The sequence below is a fragment of the Emys orbicularis genome, chromosome 1 (genome assembly GCF_028017835.1).
Source record: "Emys orbicularis isolate rEmyOrb1 chromosome 1, rEmyOrb1.hap1, whole genome shotgun sequence".
NCBI classification, from domain to species: Eukaryota; Metazoa; Chordata; order Testudines; family Emydidae; genus Emys; species Emys orbicularis.
The window spans coordinates 364241104-364267908 of record NC_088683.1 but is presented as its reverse complement, the minus strand read 5'-3'; the positions used below and the strand labels follow the sequence as shown (position 1 = coordinate 364267908).

The 26805-nt window shown below is 43.2% G+C and overlaps 1 protein-coding gene across 4 annotated transcripts in view; it reads right to left on the bottom strand.

The window, feature by feature from the left end:
- The window catches only part of STIM1 (stromal interaction molecule 1), a 160104-nt gene that overhangs the window by 49360 nt on the left and 83939 nt on the right, over positions 1–26805 (bottom strand). For all 4 annotated transcript variants that reach the window (XM_065423459.1, XM_065423457.1, XM_065423460.1 and 1 more), the window contains exons 3-5: positions 20841–20955; positions 14304–14415; positions 11667–11782 (exon numbers count right to left, since the gene is read on the bottom strand). In XM_065423459.1, coding sequence (XP_065279531.1) covers positions 11667–11782; positions 14304–14415; positions 20841–20955 — 343 coding nt within the window. The remainder of the gene's footprint in view (positions 1–11666; positions 11783–14303; positions 14416–20840; positions 20956–26805) is intronic.

The window sequence follows — 26805 nt, the reverse complement described above, 5'->3', positions numbered from 1 at the left end:
ATCCCAGCAAAGGAGAATGAGTGTGAGTCACTGTTTGCCAAGGCAGTAATTCAAAGGATCACAGATCAAAGATCTAGCCCACAGGCATCATACTGTACGTTTGAAATCTCTGAGTTAATTTACCCTCCTGTTTTGTGTGCTTGCCCATCAGTGTTGACATTCAGACACAGGACAGTAATTGTGTCACCATGGCAAATGCCGTGAAAGTCTCTGAGACACTGAGGTTTTGGAATCTAAAGATTTGTCACCCCTTTGGTGGCCCAACCAGCCGATAGGTAGAAGCAGTGCTCTGGCCTCTCCAGATGGGCTCCACAGAGAAGGCCTTTGTAAGGGGGAAGGAAGAAGTGCAGGGGGGAGGAAGGCAAGGGAAACTACAGATGTAAGAGTTTTGATAAAATGCATGATCATCACTATTTGCCATGACTCATCTGTAATTTTCCCCCAGTGGTACATGCCACTCACCTGTTCACACACGTGCAGACACTAAGCACACTAATTTGCTTTTAAATCGGTTAAGTGGGGTTTTCTTGACAGCCATTTTAATAAGCTCCTTCCTCCAGTGATACAGTGTTTCCCTCCTCTACAATGGAAAACCTCCCTTAAATTAGCAATTACGAAAGTCTGAATTTTGCAGTTGCATTACCATTTAGATTCTGAACAGCTCCCCTGGAGGCACTTTGTAGGTACTCCACACAGTATTTTAGTAGGTGCTGCACAGCTGATGAGAACCATAGTGTTTCTTCCCAGCTATATTCAACGAAGTGAAGTGTGAAATCAAGAACTGTCAGGAGAAATCAGAGGGCTATTCACGCATGCAAGTTAAAGATACCATGAGGGTAGGGATTAGTAATCACAGAGTCCCTAGGTCCAACTTCCTTCTTTGTATCTACCATCAAAGATTAGCTGACATGAGCATGACACAGCTCAGTGGTGCAGTGTGTTTCCTTGGCATATTTAATACCTCACACTTCTTACAGCACTTTCCTTCCAAGGCTCTCAATGCAATTTGCAAAGATTAATGAGTTAGGACTCACCATTACCAGGCCCATTTTACTGATGAGAAATGAAGAGAAGTTCAGTCACACATGCCAGTCTGTGGCAGAGAAAGGACTATAATTCAAGTCTCCTGACTCCAATTGCCCTGTCCTAAACATAAGACCATACTTCCTGTGTTACTCGATATGTATAATAGGGGACGTATTTGCTAGCATATCTCCATACATGAGTATTAGTTCCCTGTGCATGGGAACTGCATTTGCTTCAATTTAAATTATATAGAGCCCTTCCAAACAGGACGGTGAAGACTGACACATAAATGCCTGTAATAAACAAACACACAGTACCTGTGCAATAATACTGTAAACCACTCAGGGCTTAGCTACATGGTGAAATTGATCAGAATAGCTATTCTGGAATAAAAATTACTTTATTCCACAATAATTACTCTGCTTTGGGAGTGCACTAATTATTCCAGAACTAACTGACTTTTATTCCAGAACAGAGTGTCCACATGTGGAGCTATTATGGAACAACTTGTTCCACAATGACTATTCCGGTCAATTTCCTTTCACAGACCTTAAGAAACAAAGCAACTGGTCACAAAGCAGAAAATCTTCCAGTTTCTTAGGCATTTTCTGAAATTCTGCTTCTACATCAGAGGCTTCACTAACTGATTTCTTGCATTTTCCCGTTTCCTCCGTTGCCATTTTCAAAGCCTACTCAACTCTGGGATGGAACATGATTAGATCAGCATCTCTCATCGGAGCTGGCGGCTTTCCATTGATTGCCAGCCAAGGCTTGTGTTTACTCTAACACACTCCTATATACTCCTACATACACACAGTGCTATTAAGGTGACCCTTTGGGGTGTTGTATCACCATGGCAGCATAGTGAGATAATTTCCTACTCTCGGATTCCATCTCTCTCTTTTAACGGAGTGTCCCAGAGCTTGCAGTTATTCTGCTCCCAGGCTGCGGAACTCTGTGGAAGAAGGAAGACAGTCTTAGCATTTCTCCTTTGCAGCTTTCTGCCTCTTTAGCTCAGAGCTTTTGTTTCCAATTGAACGCGACTCCCTCTCCCTGGGTTTCTTCGTCGTTTGCAAGGCGCAGACCAGTATACTTTGTTCTGTACTGCAACTGCATTTCCCTTCTTCCACTCTGCTCCTTTTGTGCTCTCACTCTCACAAGATGCTGTTCTCTCTCTCAGGGTATCGATTCCAAAACAAAGAAACTGCTGTTAGTCAAAATTAAACACGTAACCCGAGTTAGAAAGATGTCAAGTTGCGGCAACACAAGCTAAAACAAAAATCTATTTCTCTTCATGCTTTTTTTTGGCAATTCTGCTAAAAACATCAGGTATTACATGGTTGATGGAAGGGAGACCTTTGGGGACTGAAAATTTCTTCCTGATTTAAAGAAGCAAGATCAGCAAGGCTCACATTATGGATGACTGATTCAGTACCTCAAAGTGGAGCACTCTACACAGTCACACAAAATGTTATAACATGTCCACTTTCTGGGATTAAATCATACCTAATCTGCTATGGTAATGGGCTTCTACACTCATATGTCAGTTTCTATTCTTCCATAGACTGCTGGCAGAAGATTAATAGTGGCCTCAGGTTCCTTGAGTGGCTGGTAAAATGCCCAGTTCCAAATGATCGCAATGGTTTAACTTCACTGACGCTGAAACCCTTTCAATTCTTAGTTCTTGAGAACCAGAAACCAAGAGCCAGATCCTCAACAACTCTAACCAGTGCCCTTATGGAGAGGAAGCAACAAATATGCCTTTAGGCCACCATTATGGATCTCTGATCCCTGAGGCTGCTAGGGAGTGGTTAGGCACCCAGAATAATTTAGAGCAGCTTCCAGACTGCTCTAATTTATGCTATCTGGTAAACAGACTCTTATGGGTTGTTATGAAAGTGAAAGATCACTGGATGGAACACAGCACGTTCTTCAGACAGGGTAGTGGGAGAGGTTGGTGTAAAGCTGGTTAAACCGGCTCTCTGCCAGCCAGGGACTTTCTTATGCCAATCCTTAACTGAGTTATTAGGGCAGCTTTGTGGACACTTTCCTAGGTTTACTCCTAGGGGAATTCTGTGCCACTGTGCAAGCGCAGAATTAATGTCCCCCACAGATTTGTTTTCCCCCGCAGAGTAATTGATTCTGATGGGGAGGTGAAGGGAAGCCTGCAATTACACCTTTCACCCACCAGAGGCTGATGTGGAGCCAGAAGAGAGGGCTGCTGGCTCACTGACTGAAGCAGCCAGCCACAGAAAGGGAGGAGACAGAGGTACGGGATGGGGGCGGGAAACAGACAGAGCGGGGCACACGGTGCCACTGGGCAGGGTCACATAGATTGGGGTTCAGAAGGGCTAGTGGCGGAGACAGACTGGAGCGGGGACACAACAGCTAGTGGGGTGACAGCATTTAGCCACAGGCTGAATGAGAGTTGGGGGTGCAGAGACACAAGGGATGGGGGAGAGGAGTGGCTGAGTAGGGGTGCAGGAACACATGAGAACAAGGGGGAGGGGGTGAAGGGACACATGGGAATAGTGGAGGAGGGGTGGCTGAGTGGGGGTGCAGGGACACATGGAGATGGTGGAGGAGAGGTGGCTGAGTGGGGGTGCAGGGACACCAGGAGACAGAAGCAGACATGCCTGACTGAATGGGAGAGGCTAAGGATCAGCATGGGGGAGGCTCCCCAACTCCCTAACAATCCCTCCCCCCTCAAAAAAAACAAACAGCCAAACTTTTCCATATTATTCCTACCCACACCCAACAAACCTCCAGGTTCATTCCCAGACTCCTTCCTAGCAATTACTTCCTTCTCCCTCAGCTACCCTGACTCCCCCAAGTCTTTGCACTGCTTCTGAGGGGTGTGGGAAATACATTTCTGTATTGTAGTTTAAATGAATTATTACTTAAAGTTCTTTATTAAAATGCCTCGTAAGGAATCTATTTGTCAAAAAAACATTCCCTGAATCTTTTTTGTCGTCTCTATTGTTAACAGACACACATGCTGATGGGTATTTTGAAATAAATTACCAAAATAATTGAAACTGGTATGATTATACTGTGTTATTTTGACAAATAAAATATGCAGAATTTTAAAATATGGTGCGCAGAATTTTTATTTTTTTGGCGCAGAATTCCCCCAGGAGTACAGGTTGGAACAGCACAAAGAATTTGGCCCCACAAGTGGATATTCAACTGCCCAGCACACTCCTGCTACATTGTAGTGACTTTCTGAATTTGGCTTCAATATTCACAGAGGGATGAAGCTGAATCAGATCCAGAAACTCAGAGCAACTTGGCTGCATTTAGCAGCAGGAAAACCAGGAGTTAATTAGCTCTATGTTCTTGATTTCTAATCCAGCTATTACTCTTTTTTTCTTCTTTTGTTACAGCATTAGAAATGCACAGTACATACTGACTCACTGAAATAAAGGACATGAAGTAATCAGAGGGTTTCAACTACACACTGGACAAATGCTGGCTCTGTTTAAAAACTGAATCAAGCTATAGAGGATGTAAACACATTCTCCAAATAAAAATCCAGGATACAAAAATCATCTCTTAAAAATAAAAAAGCACTGGGACATTTCTAACTCAGTAATTTTATAGAGACTTGTATAAGAAGTGACAATACAAAAATAAGGACTATGTGCACTAAATGCCACACTGGCTGCTTAATTTAAAAATGATTTAACGCAGAAGTGAAACACACAACTCACAGGAACATGGGAACTGCCATACCAGATCAGTCCAGGTGGTCCAGTATCTGTCTCCGACAGTGACCAGTACCTGATGTTACACGAAACCTCACAGCACACAGTTATGGAATAGCTTGTCAGTAGTTTGCTTATAGACTGAATGATGAGGGCTTATAGCCCTTCTTAAAAAAAAAAAAAGTTTTAAATCCTTTCTAATGTAACTGTGAATGTTATCTATAGATAGAAGTGGAATTCTCCTCAACTCTTGACCTTGATGATCTCTTGTTGGCAGTAAGTTCCATAGGAGAATTGTGTGTTGTGTAAAAAAATATTTCCTTTTATCTATTTTGAATTTGTTCTCTTAATTTCATATGTCTCCTTATTCTTATATTATAGAATCAAAGAATCACAGAAGTGTAGGACTGGAAGGGACCTCGAGAGGTCATCTAGTTCAGTCCCCTGCACTCAAGGCAGGACTAAATAATAACCAGACCATTTCTGACAGGTGCGTGTCTAACCTGTTCTTAAATACTTCCGATTATGGCAATTCCGAAACCTCCCTAGGCAATTTATTCCAGTGCTTAGCCACCTGACAGTTAGGAAGTTCTTCCTAATGTCCAACCTAAACCTCCCTTGCTGCAATTTAAGCCCATTCCTTCTTATCCTATCCTCAGAGGTTAACAAGAACAATTTTTCTCCCTCCTCTTTCTAACAATCTTTTATGTACTTGAAAACTTATGTCCCTCATCAGAGAGCTGAGGACACAACATTATTGGCTGAGAAAATCCAGCTACGTAACAAACTTCCAGAAGAGATTAGGCAAATCCAGAATCGGTCTTTACCTTCCTCTTCGAAAAGGTCTTTCCACCGTAAGACAGTGACAACACTGACACCCCTTCTAATAAAAAAACCCAACCAACTCATGCCACCCACCCCCAAACAAGCCAAAACAACAACAAAAATCTCAGAAACAAATCAAGCTTAAAAAATAAACAGTAAAAGTAAATTAATATTTTTTAAAAGTCCCAATCAGAGTTTTACCCCAGAGAACTTTGCTACTGCTATCGATTTTATATAGAAGGTGCATGGTTACTACAATGCTGGGTGGGAGTATAAAACCTGAAGAGACATTGCTATTCTGAGAACATGTAACTGGAGCACCCATAAGAACATAAGAATGGCCCTACTGGGTCAGATCCAAGGTCCATCTAGCCGAGTATCCTGTCTTTCGACAGTGGCCAGTGCCAGATGCCCCAGAGGGAATGAACAGAACAAGTCATCATCAAGTGATCCATCCCCTTTCGCCCATTCCCAGCTTCTGGCAAACAGAGGCTAGGGACTCCATCACTGCCCATCCTGGCTAATAGCCATTAATGGACCTATCCTCCATGAATTTATCTAGTTCATCTTCTCTCTGCCATTCAATATTCTATATACATACCTCTATCATGACCTCTCTTATTCCTTTCCTCTGCAGGCTAAAATTTTAACATACTGACCTGTGCATGTGAAAATAGGGCATCATAACGTAGGCCTTACAATTCTACCTCTCCCTTGGTCACTGTTAGTTTCATAGTTACTGTTTCTTCAAAGGCACTTCAAGTTACAGGTTATTTTACTGTAGTTGCTGTCATGAACTCTGACAGAACAATATAATAAAGCTAATGGATTTTTAAGCAAAGAAGTCATTTACAGGATTATTAATGGGGCTCAGCTCGATGTTGCTGTTCAGTGTAGGTGCAGGTAATCTAAACACAATTCACTTGAGTGTAAATATTTAAAGTGGACGGTACATGTGGGAGTGATAATGAATTTTATATTCGGTTAATAAATTCTATTGCTTTAAGCAAATAACTTCCCAACAGCCATCAAACTACTTGTCAAATACGCTTTTAATTATTATAGAAAAAGATAGCTGCATTGAAATTTAAACCAAAGGAAATCTGGATTGGTCTATCCCAGATGGATGATACTTATGGAATAAACATTTAATAAAAAGAAAAATATCAAGCCATGCAGAAACTAACAAATATTCTGACGTGCAATATTCTGGTTTAAAAACCTGTCCTTTTATGGATAAGATGCTTCTTCGATTGGCGCAGGAACCGCCTTTCTATTTCAGCCAATTATTCAATTAAGGCTTGATCCTGAATGATCAGGGAGAGAGGGTAGGGACAGGTACTGCTTAAGGGTCGTAGACACCATTTGACCCTTCCACTCTTCACTGTGTAATATCAGAGCTAATTTAGACTCAATTGAGAGTCTTGTTACACACCACAGAGGTAAAATCACTGATACTTAGGTCGGAGTATTAGACCTGATTTAATTTATAGGAGGACTAGTTCAGTGGTTTGAGCACTGGCCTGCCAAACCCAGGGTTGTGAGTTCAATCCTTGAGGAGGCCACTTAGGGATCTGGGGCAAAAATCAGTACTCGGTCCAGCTAGTGAAGGCAGGGGGCTGGACTTGATGACCTTTCAAGGTCCCTTCCATATATCTCCATATATATTAATGGTGATGACCACCTTCTGGGAATTATTCATTTCCCAGCAGAGTCCACAGGAGCTAAGAGCAGCAATGGAACAACAAACCGCTACACTAGCATCTGAAGAGCGCATCTCCATTAATAATCTGCTGTAAGAGTAATAATCACAGTAACAGAATGTTATCGCAGGGTCTCAGGCTGGGACTTTTGCCTCGTTCTGTATGTACAATCGCAGCAGCTGAGATTGACTGGGACGCTGTCACTGCTGCTGCTGGGACTGGAAGCAGAGCATTCTCAAAACAGACTTCTCTCCTGTGGAATCTGTTCCTCCAGTCCTAGCAGATCACCCAAGTTAGCATGAGTATTAGTATGGCAGTGAAGATGTACGTCAGGCTTACCTGGTGACCTAGTATGGCTTACGTATTTTTGTAACTGTGTGCCCGGAATGACACAAGATGCCTATCTGCCCTAGCAAATGGAACCAGAGAAATATTTATTCAAGTAAATATCTTAAGATTTCACAAGCTTTGCAGGGTCAGGCCTAATTAGTACCTCCAAAGAAAGCCCAGGGTAGGTAATTCAGCAGGAAGCACTCGTCTCTCAAGCCAGTTCTGACCAACGGCACTGTGTGGTACAAATGGCAATTTTTTGTGGGAGGAGACATAAATCCAATTTTTTAACTGCTTGTGGTGATTAAAAATCTTATGGCTCTTTTCACAAGAGTAGGGATGTTAATGCTGGTGTCCTAGCTAAAATCGTAATTGGTTAATTACACTCTGTATCCCTAAATTCCCCATATAACTTCACTTAAATATGGAAGTCTTTATGACCTGGAAACTCCTTGGATCAGGGACCATGTAAGACACAGAGGTCATGAAATAAAATAAGGTATTCAGCCCCTGTTGTTGTCCACCCCAGGGGTGGCTGGAGTGACTCCTAAATCTGAGAAGTGCTTTCGGATCCTTTGGGACGAAAGGTGCTATGTAAACGTATGCTCATGAGGTGACCACTGCTGTGTGACACTGTTCTATTCCCTTGACAATAACTCTTAAAGAAGCAAGCTAAAGTATCTTATAAATTCACCAACAAGTTAACTCTCTTCCCTATGTCACATTAGATATATCAGAACTTTACCTTCTCAAGGTAACATGCAAGCAAGCAGTTCACTTCCTCCTTTGTTGTGCATTCCAAAAATCATTCTTTCGGGTACAGTATCTACTCCAAAAAACTTTCTTTCTGGTACAGTTTTATTCACATGCTATGAGAACTGCAGCCAAACTGATGCTTAAACCAACTGCATTCACGGAATCCCCAAGCATCTTTGCCACGTTTGGGTTACTTTATGGCACTTTCCTCTTCTCCCTCGTTTTTCAACACTCTGATTAAGCACAGGACCATGATTTTGCAACAGGAACAATGTGGGGGTTGGTTTATAATGCAACACATACAGCAAGTCAAGTTCAGTCATCATCAAATCCCAAGGATCTACCCAGCGGCAGCCATGCTGGACAAACCATAGGTGACCAGGAGTCTGCTGGAGCCTCTGCACCAGATTTCATAGTTTCATTAGTGAACAAACTTCTGGCATCAAAGACTGGAAAATTCCAGCCAAATATGTTCTGCCTTAATGAGCAAACACTGTATCGTCCCTCTCGAAATCTCCACTCCACGGTAGTGGCATTATCTACTTTTTTTTATGGCTTTGGCCTTATGTGACTGAAGTGGGAAGCTACGTTTCTCTAATCCAGGGGCTTTTCCAGTCCTCCTAAATTCTTATGTGGCCCCAAGCACTGCAATATCAGAATGTCTTCAATGAGCGTTTCCCTTTTCCTTCTCTGCAGATAAGAAGCAAGCACTGCTTTTTGGTCAGCCATAAGAATGAAAGTGAGGCTGCCCAAGCATGACAACCTGAACGAAGAGGTGGGTTTTGCATGTAGCTCTGAATGGGGTCAGATTACTCAACCTTAGTTCATCTGGCAGCGAGTTCCATAATCTTAATCCAACTCCTGGGAGAGTTCTGTCTCCTGCACCCACAAGCCTCATCCTACTGGTTGGCAGTTGCACACTGCCAGGGGGATGTAGCTGTTGTGGGAGGCCACCTTGATTTGATTGACGAAAAGGAAACTTGGTGTGTAACAGTAATTCCTTTGAATTCACTAAATCCAGCAGTGGGCAAACACCCACTTCACAATTTAACTGGTGGCCAAGCACTTCCTGAAACATAGTTAATCACTGATGTCTGTTCAAACCCAGCAGCTTTGCAATCCTTCGGGAATTAGTTCTAGATAAATAGCTCTCTAAGTATATAAAATGCAGTTTTAACCTGGAACATTCCATTAAATTAACCAGGTTTTATCCTTTATTTCAATTGTTAATCATTTCCAAGATATTGCCTCCATCCATTTACCCAGTGACAATCCCTAACCACAAGTTCTGTACCAGAGACATGCTGACCTTCGTCTATTCAAATATTGCAATCATCGCATTCAATAGTGTTTGTACAGCAGTCTGAACATAGAAAGGACTCAGCATTACAATGCTATTATGGCCATTTTAGCAGGATGGAATATCACAAATGAGGATAATGCTAATGCTTGCATTAATGGCTAAGAATAATGTAGCATTCACTTTGCACTTAAAAAACACCTTTCATCAGACAATCTAAAAGCCCTTTGCAAACATTCGTTCTCCTAAAACTGATATGTTGTCAGTTATTATCTCCAGTTCAGAGATGGGGAAAGTCAGCCACAGAGATTAACATGTTCAAGCGTACATCTTAAATCAGTGGTTCCACTAGAAATTCAACCCAGGAGTCCCTGCTCTAACCATTAGTCTGCAATGCCACTGACCACTATCAAAAATTTCAACCTTAGAACATAAACTCAGTAGAAATAATGAAAGCAGAACTCTCTCAAAAAAATAACTTTTTTAACATTGGGGAGCAGAACTGGCTGTTCTGCTAACTGTACAAGAGAGGCCTGTTGGATCAAATGAATCTGTTAAACCAGTCAGTTTAAATCTCATACAGCAAGTAGCAAACTTCAACTTGGCTGATTTCTGGGCAGGCAGGGCTTGCACTAAGGCAACTCTCACTGAAGACCTGCCGCAAAATCACTGGAAAGAGAATGCTGGCTGCATTTGCACTCTGACATTATCTTGTGGTATGAGAGAGTGGAGGATTTACATCTTGCCCAGATGGCTAAGGGTCATGGACTCCACAAAGAGAGGGGCAGAGAAAAAACGTAGATCAGGAAGGGAGAATGGACGAGGAAGCCCCAACTTCTCCCTGGAAGGTACAAGAAGGGTAAGTGGGGAAGACAAACAGCATGTACTGGGTTAAAAAGGAGCAGGGCTAATGTACCCAGCACAGAGCAATAGATACTGATATGTAATGGAAGGGAGAAAACGAAAAAGGGAAAAGAAAAAGTCTCTCATTTTGCGTTTGTACAGTGTCTGGCAAAATGGTGCCTTAATCACTGCAGGGCCTCTAGGGGTAAGTCTACACTGAAATTAAACACCCGTAGCTGGCCTGTATCAGCTGACTTGGGCTGTAAAACAGCAGTGTAGACGTTCAGGCTCAGATTGGAGCCTGAGCTCTGGGACCCCATGAGGGGGTGGGAGGCCCCAGAACCCAGGCTCCACCCCAAGCCCGAAAGTCTCCATGGCAATTCTGCAGCCCCGCAGCCCGAGCCAGCTACCACGGGCCAGCTAAAGCGTTGAATTGCAGTGCAGATTGTGCAATACGTGCTATTGTACAGAAATAAATAACGAGAAAGGGAAAATGAGTATAAAAAAGAAAAACTGGAAGAGAGGTGATGAGGGAGATTTAACAAAAAATACAATGCACATCAACCAGATTTCCAGATCCACAGACACCGTTAGTTGGTATCGCATGACAAGAACTCAATTCCCAGTTTTCATTCAGTCTAAAATGTCTTCTCAACTAATCTGCACTGCTGTTTTCCACATCCAAGATCAGGCTGTTTTGCTTCTGCCCCACTGATATTATAGTGCTGTGACAACATGACAAGATCTTTCAAGCAAGGATACATGGCAGCTGCATTCCAAAACAGAGATAATAAGAGATTTACCCAGAGACCAGATTCAGACCTCAGAATTCTAGAGTGTGTTCTGAACCGTTGTTGCATTGAATACGAGGTGTAGCCCACAGAGACTGTGGGTCCAGCATGCAATGCTTCATTTCTGTTACAGCCAGCGTCCAATTCGATAAAAATGCAGGATTGCATACTGGGACCTGTAGTCCTCAGGGCTGCACCTCCATAGTTAATATATTGGTAGCTCTGCTTCCATTTTGTGCAAATCAGGCTATTAGCAAGTTACCTAGATGAACTTTGGTAGGGAACAATTTGGTTTCACCTGCACTAGGTACATCCTAGACACTGTCTGGAATGGGTGGATTCCTTCCACCCTTCTCTAACGAGCCAGCGCTGCAGCATTACTCACAGAGAGGAGGGCCAAACAGCACTGTGTCCAGGGCTTTCAGCTGCAGCTTCTGCCTGTGGCTCCGATCAGTCATTTTCAGTACAGTTCCCATCATGGTGGCGTTGTTTATCGCTAACCTACAGGGGGGAAAAAAGAGCAAACGGTCACATTTCAATCTGGAAATGGCAATGGGATAAGAATACCAGCGCCTGAGATCTCAGAGGAGAAATACAATGAACAGGACCAGGGCACTGTCCTCTCAGATACCAAGGCAAGTGGAAGACCCTTAGAGAACTCAAAATTCAGCCTTTGAAGCAGGCTAGATATTTAAAAAACAGCTTCCTTGGCAATCAGGTGGGTATTGGCACAAGAATCAGAAAGTGACAAGTGGCATTTTTTTCAGTTAAACCTGGAACTCAAATGCATTTTTCACCCAGACCTACCCAAATCTCTCTATTTGGCCACACCATCCATCAGTTGCTTCCTCAACTCCACATAGCTGGCAACTGGCACCTCATCCTTTGCACGGCCAACACTGGAGAGATCTCCCAGATGGGAGAAAACTTGATCAGATCAGCACACCCAGGCTCTGGAGCAAAACATGCACTGCCACAGAAGCCTTATTTTATTACCACTTACAACACCTTCTCCCCACCCTGCCTACAGGCCCCTTGTTAGCAAGGATAACCTTGGGCCTTTCGGTCTGTTAGCCCCACTCCTAATCCAACAGCAAGTGTTGCTGTTGAGTAGCATGAGATTCTGCAGCTCTTGTTTATTATTTGTATTACTAGAGTACCTAGAGGCCCCACCCAAGACCAGGGCATAGGAACGTAAGAACGGCCATACTGGGTCAGACCAATGATCCATCTAGCCCAGCATCCTGTCTTCCGACAGTGGCCAGTGCCGGGTGCCCCAGAAGGAATGAACAGAACAGGCAATCATCAAGTGATTCATCCCGTCATCCACTCCCAGCTTCTGGCAAATAGAGGTGAAGGCATGGGGTAGTATCCCTGACCGTCTTGGCTAATAACCACTGATGGCCCTATCCTCCATGAACTAATCTAGATCTTTTTTGAAACCTGTTACATAGTTGTGGACTTCACAATATTCCCTGGCAACGAGTTCCACAGGCTGACTGTGTGTTGTATGAAAAAATACTTCCTTTTGTTTGTTTTAAACCTGCTGCCTATTCATTTCATTTGGTGACATCTGGTTCTTGTGTTGTGTGAAGGGGTAAATAACACTTCTGGATTCACTTTCTCCACATAGCCATGATTTTATAGACCTCTACCATATCCCCCCATAGTTGTCTCTTTTACAAGCTTAAAAGTCCCAGTCTTTTTAATCTGTCCTCATACAGAAGGGTGTTCCATACCCCTATCATTTTTGTTGCCCTTCTCTGTACCTTTTCCAATTCTAATATAGCTTTTTTAAGACAGGGTGACCAGAATTGCATGAAGTATTCAAGGTGTGGGCATACCCTGAATTTATATAATGGCATTATGATATTATCTATCACATTATCTCTCTTTCCTAATGGTTCCTAACATTCTGTTACCTTTTTTGACTACTGCTGCACACTGAGTGGATGTTTTCAGAGAACTATCCACAATGACTCCAAGATCTCTTTCTTGAGTGGTAACAGCTAATTTAGATCTCATCATTTTGTATGAATAGCTGGGACTACGTTTTCCAACATGCATTACCTTGCATTTATCAACATTGAATTTCATCTGTCAATTTGTTGCCCTTTGAGATCCCTTTGTAACTCTTTGCAGTCTGCTTTGGACTTAACTATCTTGAGTAGTTTTGTATCATCTGCAAATTTTCCCACCTCTCTGTTTGCCCCTTTTTCCAGATCATTTATGAATATGGGGGACACCACTATTTACCTCTCTCCATTCTGAAAACTGACCATTTATTCCTACCCTTTGTTTCCTATCTTTTAACCAGTTACTGATCCATGAATGGATCTTCCCTCTTATCCCCTGACAGATTACTTTGCTTCAGAGCCTTTGGTGAGGGCAGAACTGTGCTAAGTACTGTACACACACATAAGAGATAGTCCTTGCCCCACAGACTCTACTCTCTGCACAGACAAGTCAGATACAGGGTGGGAGAAAAGAAAGATTATCCACATTTTAAAGATGGGGAACTGAGATTCAGCAAGTTGCCCCAGGTCACAGAGGGAGCCAGGAACTGAACCCACATCTGATTTGTCCTATTCCAGGCTTTAACCACAAGGTCATACTTCCCCTATGGTGTAGCCAGGTCCTGTTGACTGCAGAAGAGAGAGATGAAATCTGGGATGCAGGACAGTGTCTCCTATGTGGTAAAGTATAACCTTTTCCCCGCAAGTTCTTGCCCTACCCGAACTCCCCCTAGAGCATATCACACCCTCTCCTTTCCTTCAGCTCACATCCTCTCACTCATCTCTGTGCAGAGGCCAGTACAAAGCCTATGCACCTTATAAATCCTCACAACAGGACTTAAGTGGTGCAGGCCTTGTGCTAGCCCCTCTGCACCAGGAGGAATGTCACCCGCCATTATTTAATCCCATAAATATGTTCTTCTCTCTCTCTCACACACACACACACACACACACACACACACACACACACACATACACGTAAGTGAGAAGATGCAATCGGCACTAACCTGGGCATGGCATGTCCACTTAGCTGCAGTTTCCTGAAGGTTTCTTCATACTGTGGCAGTTCCACATAGGTGATTAGCCACTGCACCACCTCATCAACTGTCCAGTTATACACTGTGAGGGAAGAAAACAAACAAACAGCTGAATCCTTTTCTTGTGGAGCTGAAACTCAGTCAGCTGGCAGCACCAACACATCTGCTATCTTCATCATACCCAACACCCCAGGACAGAAGCTTCACCTGCTGCATCCCTCCCTTTCTCCTTCTGCACAGTAAAGATAAAAGCTGTGGAGGGTTGTCACAGGGTAGCTGATCCCTGTAGACAGATAAAGCCCAGCTCCCCTGGACCGGGGCAGGTGAGCCCACTCCAGCTAATTAGAGAGGGCTGGGTTACACCTGAGCCTACAAAGGGCTGCTAGTCAGCAGGAGTAAGGACTGAGCCTGGAGAGGGAAAGTCACACTGGAGTGGAGCTAGTACACGTGGTGGGTCCCTGGAGCAAGGGGCCAGGGAAGCAGCCGGGCAGCTGCTGCTCCAAGAAGGGACCGGAGCTGGCTGAGGCTAGGGCGCTGGTGTGCCGGAGACTCCTGAGGGGGGGTGGCCCTGAAGCCTGGGGCCAAGGATGGAGTTAAGTCAGTGTTCTGTTTGTTTGATAACCTCCGCTAAAGAAATAAACCTCCTTAACGGAGACTGGGTGAGGCAGTGCATGCTTTAAAGCCAGGGAGAAGGCGAGCTCGGTGACAAGGGTTTAAATCCTTCATTGCTGGAAGGCTGCTCCTCATATGTCTGAGCAGCACATTTCGAGGAAACAGCTAAAAGCTGTATTAGGAGTGCTGGGATGCACCAGACAAGCCCATCACCCCACTGGAAACATGAAGCAAATCAGGCAGCACTGCACGCACAGATAAGCCACCTTAAGTAACTAGATGAAGACCTGCAAAATGTCACGTGGGAATTGGCTAGGTGACCTTATAGGTTTTTTCAGCCTGTAACATCTTTGGTTGTGTGCTGATTTTTCATAGTCTGTCCTATATATATGATAAGACTGCTGCAGAAGATTTAGGACAAACAGGTACCAGCATACAGTGTCCAAAAACTGTCACTTTTCCCAACAGCTATCTAAGGCAATAAACTTTATGGGGGGGGGGGAGAGGAGGAGTATTTTACACCACAATTACAGCTCATGGGAGGAGGAGGATGATGGCATCAGATATACCAGCAGTCTGAAACAGCTCTTGGCAAAGATCGTGTTCAATTTCCTCACTGTGTGCATTACAGCACAATCCCGACTCCTAGGCAGCAGTGTTTGTAGCTTTATCATAGCAATTGGAAGCTGAGAGGCTCTCAAGAGCCGCGATACAAAGCACTCAGGAGACAGATTAAAAATGGTCCGTGAAACTGCTTTGCTGGACGAAACCGCTGGCACTTGTACAGTGCTTTCTTCACCTCCTTCACATGCTTTGTTAGGCTTCTGGAGGGAGTTACTTTGGCCCCAACTTTGAAAACTGTGTCGACAAATTTTAGGTGAATTCATTTTGAAGGAGTTCAACTTGGGACACAGCTTGATATCAAAAGACTCCAAAATGAGTGGACAGCGGAAAATTTTGGCCTACGAAATTAGTTTTCTCTCTTGCCTTTAATCTTGATTGTACCCCAGTGACACTGCTAAAACAGAAAAAAGTCAAGCAGCAATACAACCATTAACCAGGGGTGAGTGGCTGTTTGCTCTACTCTGATATGTCTAGTGTAGCCTGCATACAGCATCTGCCTGGTTCATCCAGTGACATTTAGATAAATCCCAAATCATTCAAACAGGATCCTCTATTTGATGTCCAATCATTGCTTTAATTGGTTGTGACTATTGCACATTCTTCTATCCAAGACTTCAAGAGAGATCTCTCATACACAGTGTTTTTAGATCTCTAGCTAGCTACCACAGCCTAGTTCACCTCTGGTCTGAAATGGTTCTATGACATTGAAGTCAATAGTCAACTAATGCCAACAGTAATTTATACCTCAGCTCCCTAACTTTGAATGGATACATAAAAATCTAAGAACATCTTCCACTTCCCTCAGAGGAGATGAATACTTCCAGCTGGAGAGAAGGCCTGACAGGGTGGGAGTTCCCTTGTTTGACAGAAGCTAGTGTCTAATATGGGCAGCCAGAGGAAAGGGATATAATTTTAATTCAATCTCACGGGATTGTCAGTACAGAGAGATACAAAGCAGCACAAGCACGACAGTAAACCCCACCAGTTTAAGAAAACTCTCTTACTGCATTAATTTAGATGATACTAGACATGATGGAAGCCAGACTGTGGGCCATAAAACATTTCCTTTACATCTGGCAACTATCAAGCATGAACACACCCAGGGGAATTAGAAATTAAAACTGGATCTTTAGAACCTGGTGTTAAATACCAAAGCCTTCTAATCTCTACTAGGGAGCATCACGAGGGGCTGGAATGAGTGTCAATGCCCACTTCAAACCTTTTATTAAAAAAAAAAAAAAAAAAAAAAAATCAAGACAAGATTTAATGCTAATTTGGATACTGGTTCTACTGTCAAAGAGGCAAATACAAAACTATTTCAGATTTACAGCCTTCTTCTCTGCACCTCCTGCCTACAAGGAGAGGAACTGCAGCCTCCAACACAAGAAAATTGCTAGAAATAGTAAGTCATTCTTGCTTACAGTAGAAAGTAGATCCCCACTCTTGGGCCCATGCCCAGCTGAATTCTTATCGCTCCAAATTCTGTGCTGTTAAACCTCCTCACCAGAGAGCGTGGCAAATACCTACCTTACTGGTAGTGCTGCCCTCAGCTATCTGGAGCTTTTTTACTGTATTGAAGGCAGCTTCCCTCTGATGGTTGCTGTATTACCAGCTCTGCTCTCTTTGGGAGACATTTTTTGATTCCTCACATCTAAGCTCATCTAACAGTTGATCATCATCTGCTTAAAACAGTAGTCATTGAGTATGTTTACATGAATTCAAGCCCTTGGTTTCCTCAGAAGCTGCCTATTTTAGTCTTTCCTTTTGACATTATGTACCCATCTTGTCTTTGTTTTTTTAGAGGAACTGTCTAAGAAGAAGTCCCGAGTCAACAAAGCTATAGGAGAGTGAACTGGAGTCTATTCTGCCTGAACTTCAAAGCTAACAGCTGAAAAATCTTTATTTCTGGTGACAATGTAAAAGGCAAAAAGAACAGTTTGATTTTCAGGCCTCAGCAGAATCTGCAGAGATGGCAGTTTAAAAAAGCATTTAATTTGTAAACTGAACAAATCTGCTCTGGGCGTCAAGTCAGCGAGAGACTCCTACCACACCATTTCAAAGCCATCTTTCAGATGACAACTGCAGCAAGAAAGCACAGCCTTCTTTGTGGGCCTGATTCTACCAGTCTTCCACAATGGATGTACTAATGAATTCAAAAGAAGTTCATGCTCAGAAGGATTAGCCTCCGTATGAGAATGAGAATAACCTTGGAAACGAACCATTTCATATTTTATTAACAAGATGAGGCATTTTGCAGCAAAAAAACTGAAGAGATAACTAAGCCCAATTCAGCAAGGGGGAAAATCATGTAACAGAACCATTTTAAGGAAATGCTACTTAAAATGTGTTTCAGGAAAAAGAAGAAATCAAAACAACGGAGTAACGTATCTTGAGAGCATCCTAGGATGTTCCAGCACTTAAGAGCTTCTGAGTTTAAACGGACATTCAAATACACTTAGGCAAAGCCATTTGTAAACAACGATACAATAGAATAAATATTTCTAATGTCAGGCTTTCCTCGAACATACAGAAGACAAAGTGCCCCGTAGCATCAATCTGATTTTTAAAGTGCTTTGGACAAGAAGTTTTAAACATATTGGCCACCCTAGTGAACAGAAGAATAAAACAAATGGGACAGGGAACCAAACAATTCAAATTTTTGTTTTTTAAATACCCCATTCTTCTGTTCTTCTCCCAACACTTTTCTCCAGAGAGTTTCCAGTTGGTTGTAATTTGGAACCTAGAAAAGCGATTCCAGATTCATGCATGTCATTGCTTCATTTTCCAGTACCACAGACTCATGTATGCTGTTGGTGACTTATTAAGTCGCTCCTCAGAGACCATAAGGGATAATTAAACCAGTCATTTTTAAATTATAATTTATATACAGACACATGTCAACACCGCACTTTGAAGACAGAGATGCTTCCTGCCCCAAAGAATTTATAGTGTAAATGAAACAAGCCAAACATAAAAGAAACAGCACGAGGCTGAGAAGCTGAAAGGTTTGGAGGTTGTCAATAAAGTGATCAGAAGATTACTTGAAGAAGTGGATTTTAATGAGTTTATGAAACTGCCAGATGGGTGGATTTTAATAAGGGACTTGACGGAGGGGAGGAGAGGATGGATGGCAGAGAAGGCTGTTCCAGGTGCGAAGGCAGGATGATAGAAGGGCATGAATGGACTAAGGGGGAAGGACTGGGAGGAGGATATGTGTGTTATAAATTACAACCTTTGTCAAGGCACATATTCTGCGACAAGCTGGCTGCATGTGGCACAGTGCATGGACTCTCCAACTAGAAACTCTGTGGGAGCGTCACTTAAATTAAAAATGGAGATTTTAAATTCAATAAACAACGCATGATAAAGTCAGTAGAATGGCCCCGCGTTTCAATATTAAATTCCACTTATTCTACATTGCCCCCACCTTTTCATTGTTGAGGTAATGCAGATTTCTGTATTTGTTAGAGCTGGCCAGAAACTGGAATTTCCATTCTGTAGGAAATTCCAAAAACTTACTGATTGAGAGAGAGAGAGAGAGGAAAAAACAACAAATATTGTTCTGAACTGGAACACAAAATACATAAACATTTCCAAGTGTCCCTCAAAACAGGAAGCTGAAGTTTGGTTAGGAAAACATCACAGTGACATTTCATTTTGATCTTTTTGAAGTGCTTCCAACTTTCCCTGAGCTGCCCAAAGCCCCGGCAGCTCATCAAGCAAGGAGTTTGGGAGCCCAGGCTCTAGGGCAGCTGGTGAGCCTGGGAGCCCCACGCTCCCCAGCAGCCCGTCAGGCAGGGAGTCTGGCAGTCTGGGGAGCCAGGGAGGTGGGCAGGAAACCAAGCAGGTTTCTGATGGAAACTGCCTGGCTTCTTTTGAAAGTTTTGTTGAAACCGACACATTCCTGTGGAACATTTCAATTTTGACAAATCAGCATTTTCTGACAAATCAGGATCAAAAAATTTCTGATCAGCTCTAGTATTCATGACTCAGAGATGTTGTCGGGGAAGCTGGAGGTTTGGGTAGCTGGACTAAGAACACATGAGGATTTTGTCCCCATGAAAGGCAGTTCAAGACTGTGGGATACACACAGTTAGCTGGATGCTTCTGCTAACGTTCTCAGTAATGGCATGGTTAATGTTGACATTTTCACTGTCATTGTTAAGTTTCAGAATTAACAGCCCCTTGAGGTGGATGAGGCAATAATAGTGACAACATCCAGAGCCCTATCATAAAGGAAGGCAGGGGAAGTATTTGCAAAGAACGGCAGAAGAGGCATCTGTATATTATTCAGGAGGTGCTCACACCCTTTGTGAAGGTAGTATGCAATCTAGAAGTGTTTTCTCAATCCCAATTAACCCAACAGCACCAGGCATTAGTGGTGAGCAGAAATGCCTTTTTCTTCCTGCGTATACAGTAAACTAAAAGATTATGGCCAGCTCTCTAATGTGGTCCTTTCCATGGCCATTTATGTCTTTGTGACCTGCCAATGGGATTATTGTAATGAGCACTATGGGGCTATCTTTAAAGACCACTCAGAAGTTTCAGCTAGTACAGAAACAGCCTTAGGGAACAGATGATACCTACTTGTTTTCCAGAAGCCACACTGGTTTCCTACTTGTTTCTGTGAACACATGCTCTGAAGGATACAATTCTAGTGTTTGTCCAGTCTAATTTGAAATGTCTCAAGCAATGGAACTATCAACACTGTCCTCGGAAAACAATTCCACAGTCTAACACAGTGGTCTCCAAAGTGGGATGCGCGCACCCCAGGGGGTGCGCAAGAGGATCCTTCGGGGTGCACAGCAGGAGGAGACCGTCGGAGCAGCACCGCTTCGGCAGTTCGGGCGCCTTTTTTTTTTTTGTGCTTGGGGCGGCAAAAATGGTAGAGCCGGCCCTGCGGCGCGGCAGGGGGTGCGTACTCAAAAATTTTTTACTGATAGGGGTGCGCGATCAAAAAAGTTTGGAGACCACTGGTCTAACAGTCCTCACATTTAGATGATTTCTGTGGGGTTCCTCTAAAAGAGCATGTTACTTATTATCTGGCTGTTACTAAGGTGCTGAATGCAACTGTATTGTTGTTCTCTGTATCCACTCGATAATTTTCTGCTTCAATTGACCACTCCAGATATTTTATTTGTGCTCCTCTTATCCCTCTGGAAAACTAAGTCCATGCAAAAAGTGACAGAAGAGGCTGGAACCAACCATGATCTTTCTGCTGAAAATACAAACAAAATGGATGCATCAGTGTTTAGATATGAGAATTTTTACCTTCGGATGTTTTCCATGACTTCCAGAGATCTTCCACGCTGATGAGTTTATCCTCCCCATGGAAGGTGCTGTGTTTGACTGTTGGGTCATGATAATTTAAGTCTTCCCTCAGGAACTAGAAAAAGAATACAAAGGGGTTAGTCATTAATTCATAGATTTTTAATGACCGTTTAGTCAGATATCCTGCATAACACAAACCATAGAAAATCACCCAGTAATTTTTGCAGCAAACACACAACTTGTCCATGATCAAGTCACCACTTAACCTTAACCTTAAATCTCTCACCGTACGGCAGGTTTTCCAGACCTTGAATCATCTTGTACCTCTTTTCTGAATCCTTTTCGATTTCACCATCCTTTCTGAAGCATGGATACTAGAACCAGACATAGTATTCCAGTGATGGTCTTATGGATACTGTATACAGAAGTAATCCCATCTCCCTGCTCTTACTTAAACTTGCCTTGCTTATACATTTAACAGTTGCATTAGCCTGCTAAACCCAGGGTTGTGAGTTCAATCCTTGAGGGGGCCATTTAGGGATCTGTGGCAAAAAAAAAATCTGTCTGGGGATTGGTCCTGCCTTGAGCAGGGGCTGGACTAGATGACCTCCTGAGGTCCCTTCCAACCCTGATATTCTATGATTCTATGACATGTTAGTATGCATCTAACCCAACTCTGCAATTTTTGTTCCTGTTTTTCTGTAAATCGGAACACTGAACAAATTACAAACCGACCATTAGAACATAACCAACTTTAAAGCAGTTTCCAAAAGCTACACCACTGTAGACAGGGACTTAAGAAATCTTCAGTCCTTGATTCTAAAATCAAAGTCATCTGAAGTGGATACTCTCTTCAATGCTGGAGTCACAGGCAAAAGAGCTGATGCTAAGGTACCCAGTGTCTTCTCACCAGCAGTGCCAGAGGCAATCAGGTGTTAGATACTGATGAAGGCTGGAGGTTGGCTCTGCAGAGCTAGAGAGTCATAAAAAGCAGTAAAAACGTATTTTTATCACTAACTTCAGCAAGTACGATTCTGAATTCACCCAGAAGTACATCTATTGTAATACTGAGTTGGCTCTTCAGCAACAAATTGTGTTCATCTATGTGTTTGAGAATTCTGTTCTTTAGGAGTGAAGTTAGGCTTACTGGCCTGGATTGCCGGGATCGCCTCAGGAGCATTTTTCAAAAATTGGTGTCCCATTACCTATCTTCCAGTCATCTGGTACAGAAGTTGATTTAAGCGACAGGTTACATACCATAGTTGATAGTTCTCCAATTTCAGATTTGAGTTCCTTCAGAACTCTTGGGTGAATACCATCTGGTCCTGGTGACTTATTACTGTTTAAATTTATCAGTTTGTTCTAAACCTCGTCTACTGACACCTCAATCTGGGACAGTTCCTCAGATTTGTCACCTACAAAGAATGGCTCAGGTGTGGGAATCTCCCTCACATCCTCTGCAGTGAAAAGGGATGCAAAGAATACATTTAGCTTCTCTGCAATGGCCATATTATCTTCCTTGAGTACTCTTTTAGCATCTTGATCGTCCAGTGGCCCCACTTATTGTTTGGCAGACTTCCTGCTTCTGGTGTACTTTTAACTTTTTGCTGTTAGTTTTTGAGTCTTTTGCCAGTTGCTCTTCAAATTTTTTTTTGGCCTGCCTAATTATACTTTTACACTTGACAGAATTTATGCTCCTTTCTATTTTTGTTAGTAGGATTTGACTTCCAGTTTTCAAAGGATGCCTTTTTGCCTCTAACTGCTTCCGTTACTTTGTTGTTTAGCCATGGTGGTACTTATTAGGTTTTTAATTTGGGGTATACATTTAATATGAGCCTCTATTATGGTGTTTTTTAAGAAGAGTCCATGCAGCTTTCATGCATTTCACTTTTGTGGCTATACCTTTTCCATTTAACTAGCTTCCTCGCTTTTGTGTTGTTCCCCTTTCTGAAGTTAAACGCTGCTGTGGTCAGCTTCTTTGATATTTCCCCTCCCCCCCCACAAAAGGATGTTCGATTTAATTTGATTATGGTTGCTATTACCAAGCAGTTCATCTATAGTCACCTCTTGGATCAGACCCTGTGTTCCACTTGGGACTAAAATCAAGAATTGCCTCTCCTCTTGTAGGTTCCAGTCATTAATGGTGTTTAGAAACTTTATCTCTGTAGGTTTTAGAGTAGTAGCCATGTTAGTCTGTATCCGCAAAAAGAATAGGAGTACTTGTGGCACCTTAGAGACTAACAAATTATCTCTGTAGTCCATCCTGAGATGACATGTACTCAGTCAATATGGGGATACTTGAAATCCCCCATTATTATTGAGTTTTCTATTTTTATAGCCTCTCTAATCTCCTGGAGCACTTCACAACCACCATCCTGGTCAGTAGTATAGTCCTACTGCTATACCTTATTCAAGCATGGAATTTCTATCCATGGACATTCTATGGTACAGTTTGAGTCACTTAAGATTTTTACTATGTTTGACTCTATGCTTTCTTTTGCATGTAGTGCCACTCCCCCACCAGCACGACCTATGCTGTCCTTTCTATGTATCAGAAGTGGGCCTCGCAGAGCTCCCCAGGCTCCCCCCATTCTCCGCCTACCAGACTTGGGGAAAGGAGGCTCAGCACTTCTGCCAGAGATGACTGGCGCCTGCTGAGAGTGGGGGGCACAATTTAAAGGTTTGCCCCCCACCCAATAGCTTGAATCACGCACCCCCCGCCCCCACCTGGCACACATACCCCTCTCACCCTCAGCGGCCCCTTCCTGCAGCTCCCAGGTGTTAGCTCTGTGTGGAAAGGCAAAGAGCTGGGAGCTGCAGGAGAGGCCGCTGCTTTAGATCCATGGGGTGAGGCAGCAGCAAATGCAATGGCTCTCCCTGCAGCTCCCAGTTGTTTGCCGTTGCCTCTCCCCACGGCCAGAGCTCCCAGCTTGATGGCTCCAGTACCTGCCCTGCAGGGAGGGGGCCTGGCAGCACCATGTGACAGAGCCTGGCCACCAAACCCTGGCAAAAATCTGGTCATGTGCTCCCCATGTGTCACCTCCAGCTTCTTCCAACCAAAGCGGGGGTGGGGGGGGGTGTCTCGTGGCTTCAGCCCTGCAGGGTGTGCTTGTCGGGGCTCGAGGCTTCAGCAGGAGCAGGGCTGAAACCCCGAGCTCTGGAGACACCCCAAGCCCCGGCAGGCATGCCCTGGCTCTCGAGCTTCTGAAGATTGTGGTATGCAGCTCGGAGGGTCAGTAAGTTGGCCACTCCTGCTATGTATTTTGTATCCTGGTATCACCATGTCCCACTGATTATCATCATTCCACCAAGTTTATGTGATGCCTGTTATATCAATATCCTCATTTAATACCAGGCACTCAAGTTCACCCATCTTAGTATTTAGATTTCTAGCATTTATATACAAGCGCTTATAAAATCTGTCACGTTTTAGCTGTCTGCCATTATGTGATGTAACTGACTGGGACTCTTTTTCGTTTGATTGTTTCTCTTCAGTTCGTACCTGTACTTTATCAACTTCTAGTCTCTCCTCTTTAGTAGGATATCAAGAATCCCCGTTAATAGATCCTCCCCTAAGGGATATCTCCATCCAAACCATGTGCTCCTCTGCATTTCTCGGCTTTCCACAAACTCTTAGTTTAAAAACTCTACTACGACCTTTTTAATTTTACATGCCAGCAATCTGGTCCCATTTTGGTTTAGGTGGAGCCAATCCTTCCCAAAAGGTTCCCTACTTCCTAATAAACTTAAATCCCTTCTCCCTACACCATCATCTCATCCACATATTGAGACCCTGCAGTTCTGCCTGTCTAACTGGCCCTGCGGGGGAACTGGAAGTATTTCAGAGAATGCTAGCTATGAGGTCCTGGACTTCTCTCTCTTACCTAGCAGCCTAAAATTGGCCTCCGGAACCTATCTTCTATCTTACATGTGCAGTCAATTGAAACTTGCATCAGGACACACGGTTTGAGCTTAACCAACTTTATTTCATTACTCCACACCCTTGCAGCAGAATGCAGGACTCCCAGGGTGATGATCCGTGAAGGCAATTTCACAAAAGAGAAAAAACACTCTCTTTGGTGATTAGTAGTAAAATTAGGCAAGCAAAATCCCTTATTACCAGGAACGCTAAGGGACTTACCTTGCTCTGTTTTCAAATGTATTAGGTGCTGATGCTGCACTTATACAAGTCGATATGTATACACACAGTGTATACTATACAATATTCTTAAAATTCATATTTTGCTCTGAATAGCTCTGATGAATAGTGGTGAAAAGACCATATTGATTTAGCTGAACATTTTGAAGTTACAAAGGCGGGGGGGGGGGGGGGGGATCTGACCACCACACCATGTGACATCAGCTCCTCCCTTCAGTTCTTCTCAGCAGTACTAGTTTATGCTCCATTATGGTTATAAACTTCACAGGACACCAAGCCATCACTCCCATTCAAGGGAGAATAGCTTTAAGTTAGTAAATAGGTGAGCCAAAGAAGGGAGCAAAGCAAAAGATGCAAACTTGTCTATTTCCCCCTTTTTTGATTTGTGACCTACATGGGATATGCAGCAATGTCATCTGGAGTTGCCACAACGGGCTGCTAAGAGTGCCTGTAAACACCCACAGGGGATCAGCTGTTGCTCTGTATATTTAGCTCAGGGAGCACAGAAAGGAAAAGTGATCTCTCCGCTTTCCTTAAACAGAGCACCATCAAACCAGATTTCCGAGTACTCTCAGAAGAGGACAGTGTTGTATGGGATTTTCAACTGCTCGCATGGAAGAAGAAAGCTGGATTTGATAGTGTTACAAGACTCCCAACTCCTCTGACAAGCTGTTAAGGTGACCTACTAGTGACCTGCACAAAGAGCAGAGGCACAATACACCACAACTTTATATCCTACTGCATCTTTCAGACAAACTAACTGCTTTGACACATTAAAGGCAGTTAAATTATGAAAAATGGAAGCTCACTTGAGTTAAAATTATATTTCCCTTTCTGTAACTGTTTGCAGAGAAGGTCACCAAGAGCACAGGAACCACAGAGTGTGTTGCCATCACATTACAGAACATAAAGAGATTTCAACTGAGGCAAGTTTTATAACTTCACAGATAAATATGCATGTGATAACTTCACAGATAAATATGCATGTGATAACTTCACAGATATACATTCTCCTATGGCAGCTTCACAACGTAGCCAACAAACGCCTCTAAAGCAATCTCAATGTCAAAAATAACCCCAAGAAGAGAGCATACAATTTGGAAGCATGATGAAAAGAATTACCATTACAGGGAATGGCGAGCATAAGCAGAAGAGACGACTGCTGGACGTAGCAGTCAACAGCCATTCTGCATTGTTATACTTTCTTTTAAAGTCATTTGGTGTTCAAAACCAACTGGAATGAGAATTGTGAAACACAGCAAGAGCTGTCAAATGTCAACACATGTAAGAGAACACCATCTGTACACGTGAAAAAGAACAGGGGACTAAGAACTTGGCTAGCACTGTGCAGAAAAAACATTTACATTAAGGGGTGAACAGGTTCCATAAGAACATAAGAACAGCCATACTGGTCCATCTAGCCCAGCATCCTGTCTTCCAACAGTGACCAACACCAGGAGCTTCAGAGGGAATGAACGGAACAGGTAATCATCAAGTCATCCCTCCCCTGTCGTTCACTCCCAGCTTCTGGCAATCAGAAGCTAAGGACACCCAGAGCATGGGGTTGTATCCCTGACCGTCTTGGCTAACAGCCAAGTACAGACAACTTGAGGATTTCAATAAAGTAAGGGGCTTGGGGGAAATATGGGAGCTCCTAGTTTCTAGCATATGGCCACACAGATCATGTGCGATATACTAGTGCAAGTGTTCAAGTCACTGTAATTAAAGTTACTGATAAATAGTATCAGATAACTACCCTTTCACAAATCTCCACTAGGCTTCAACGTTAACACCCAGGGTAGGTAA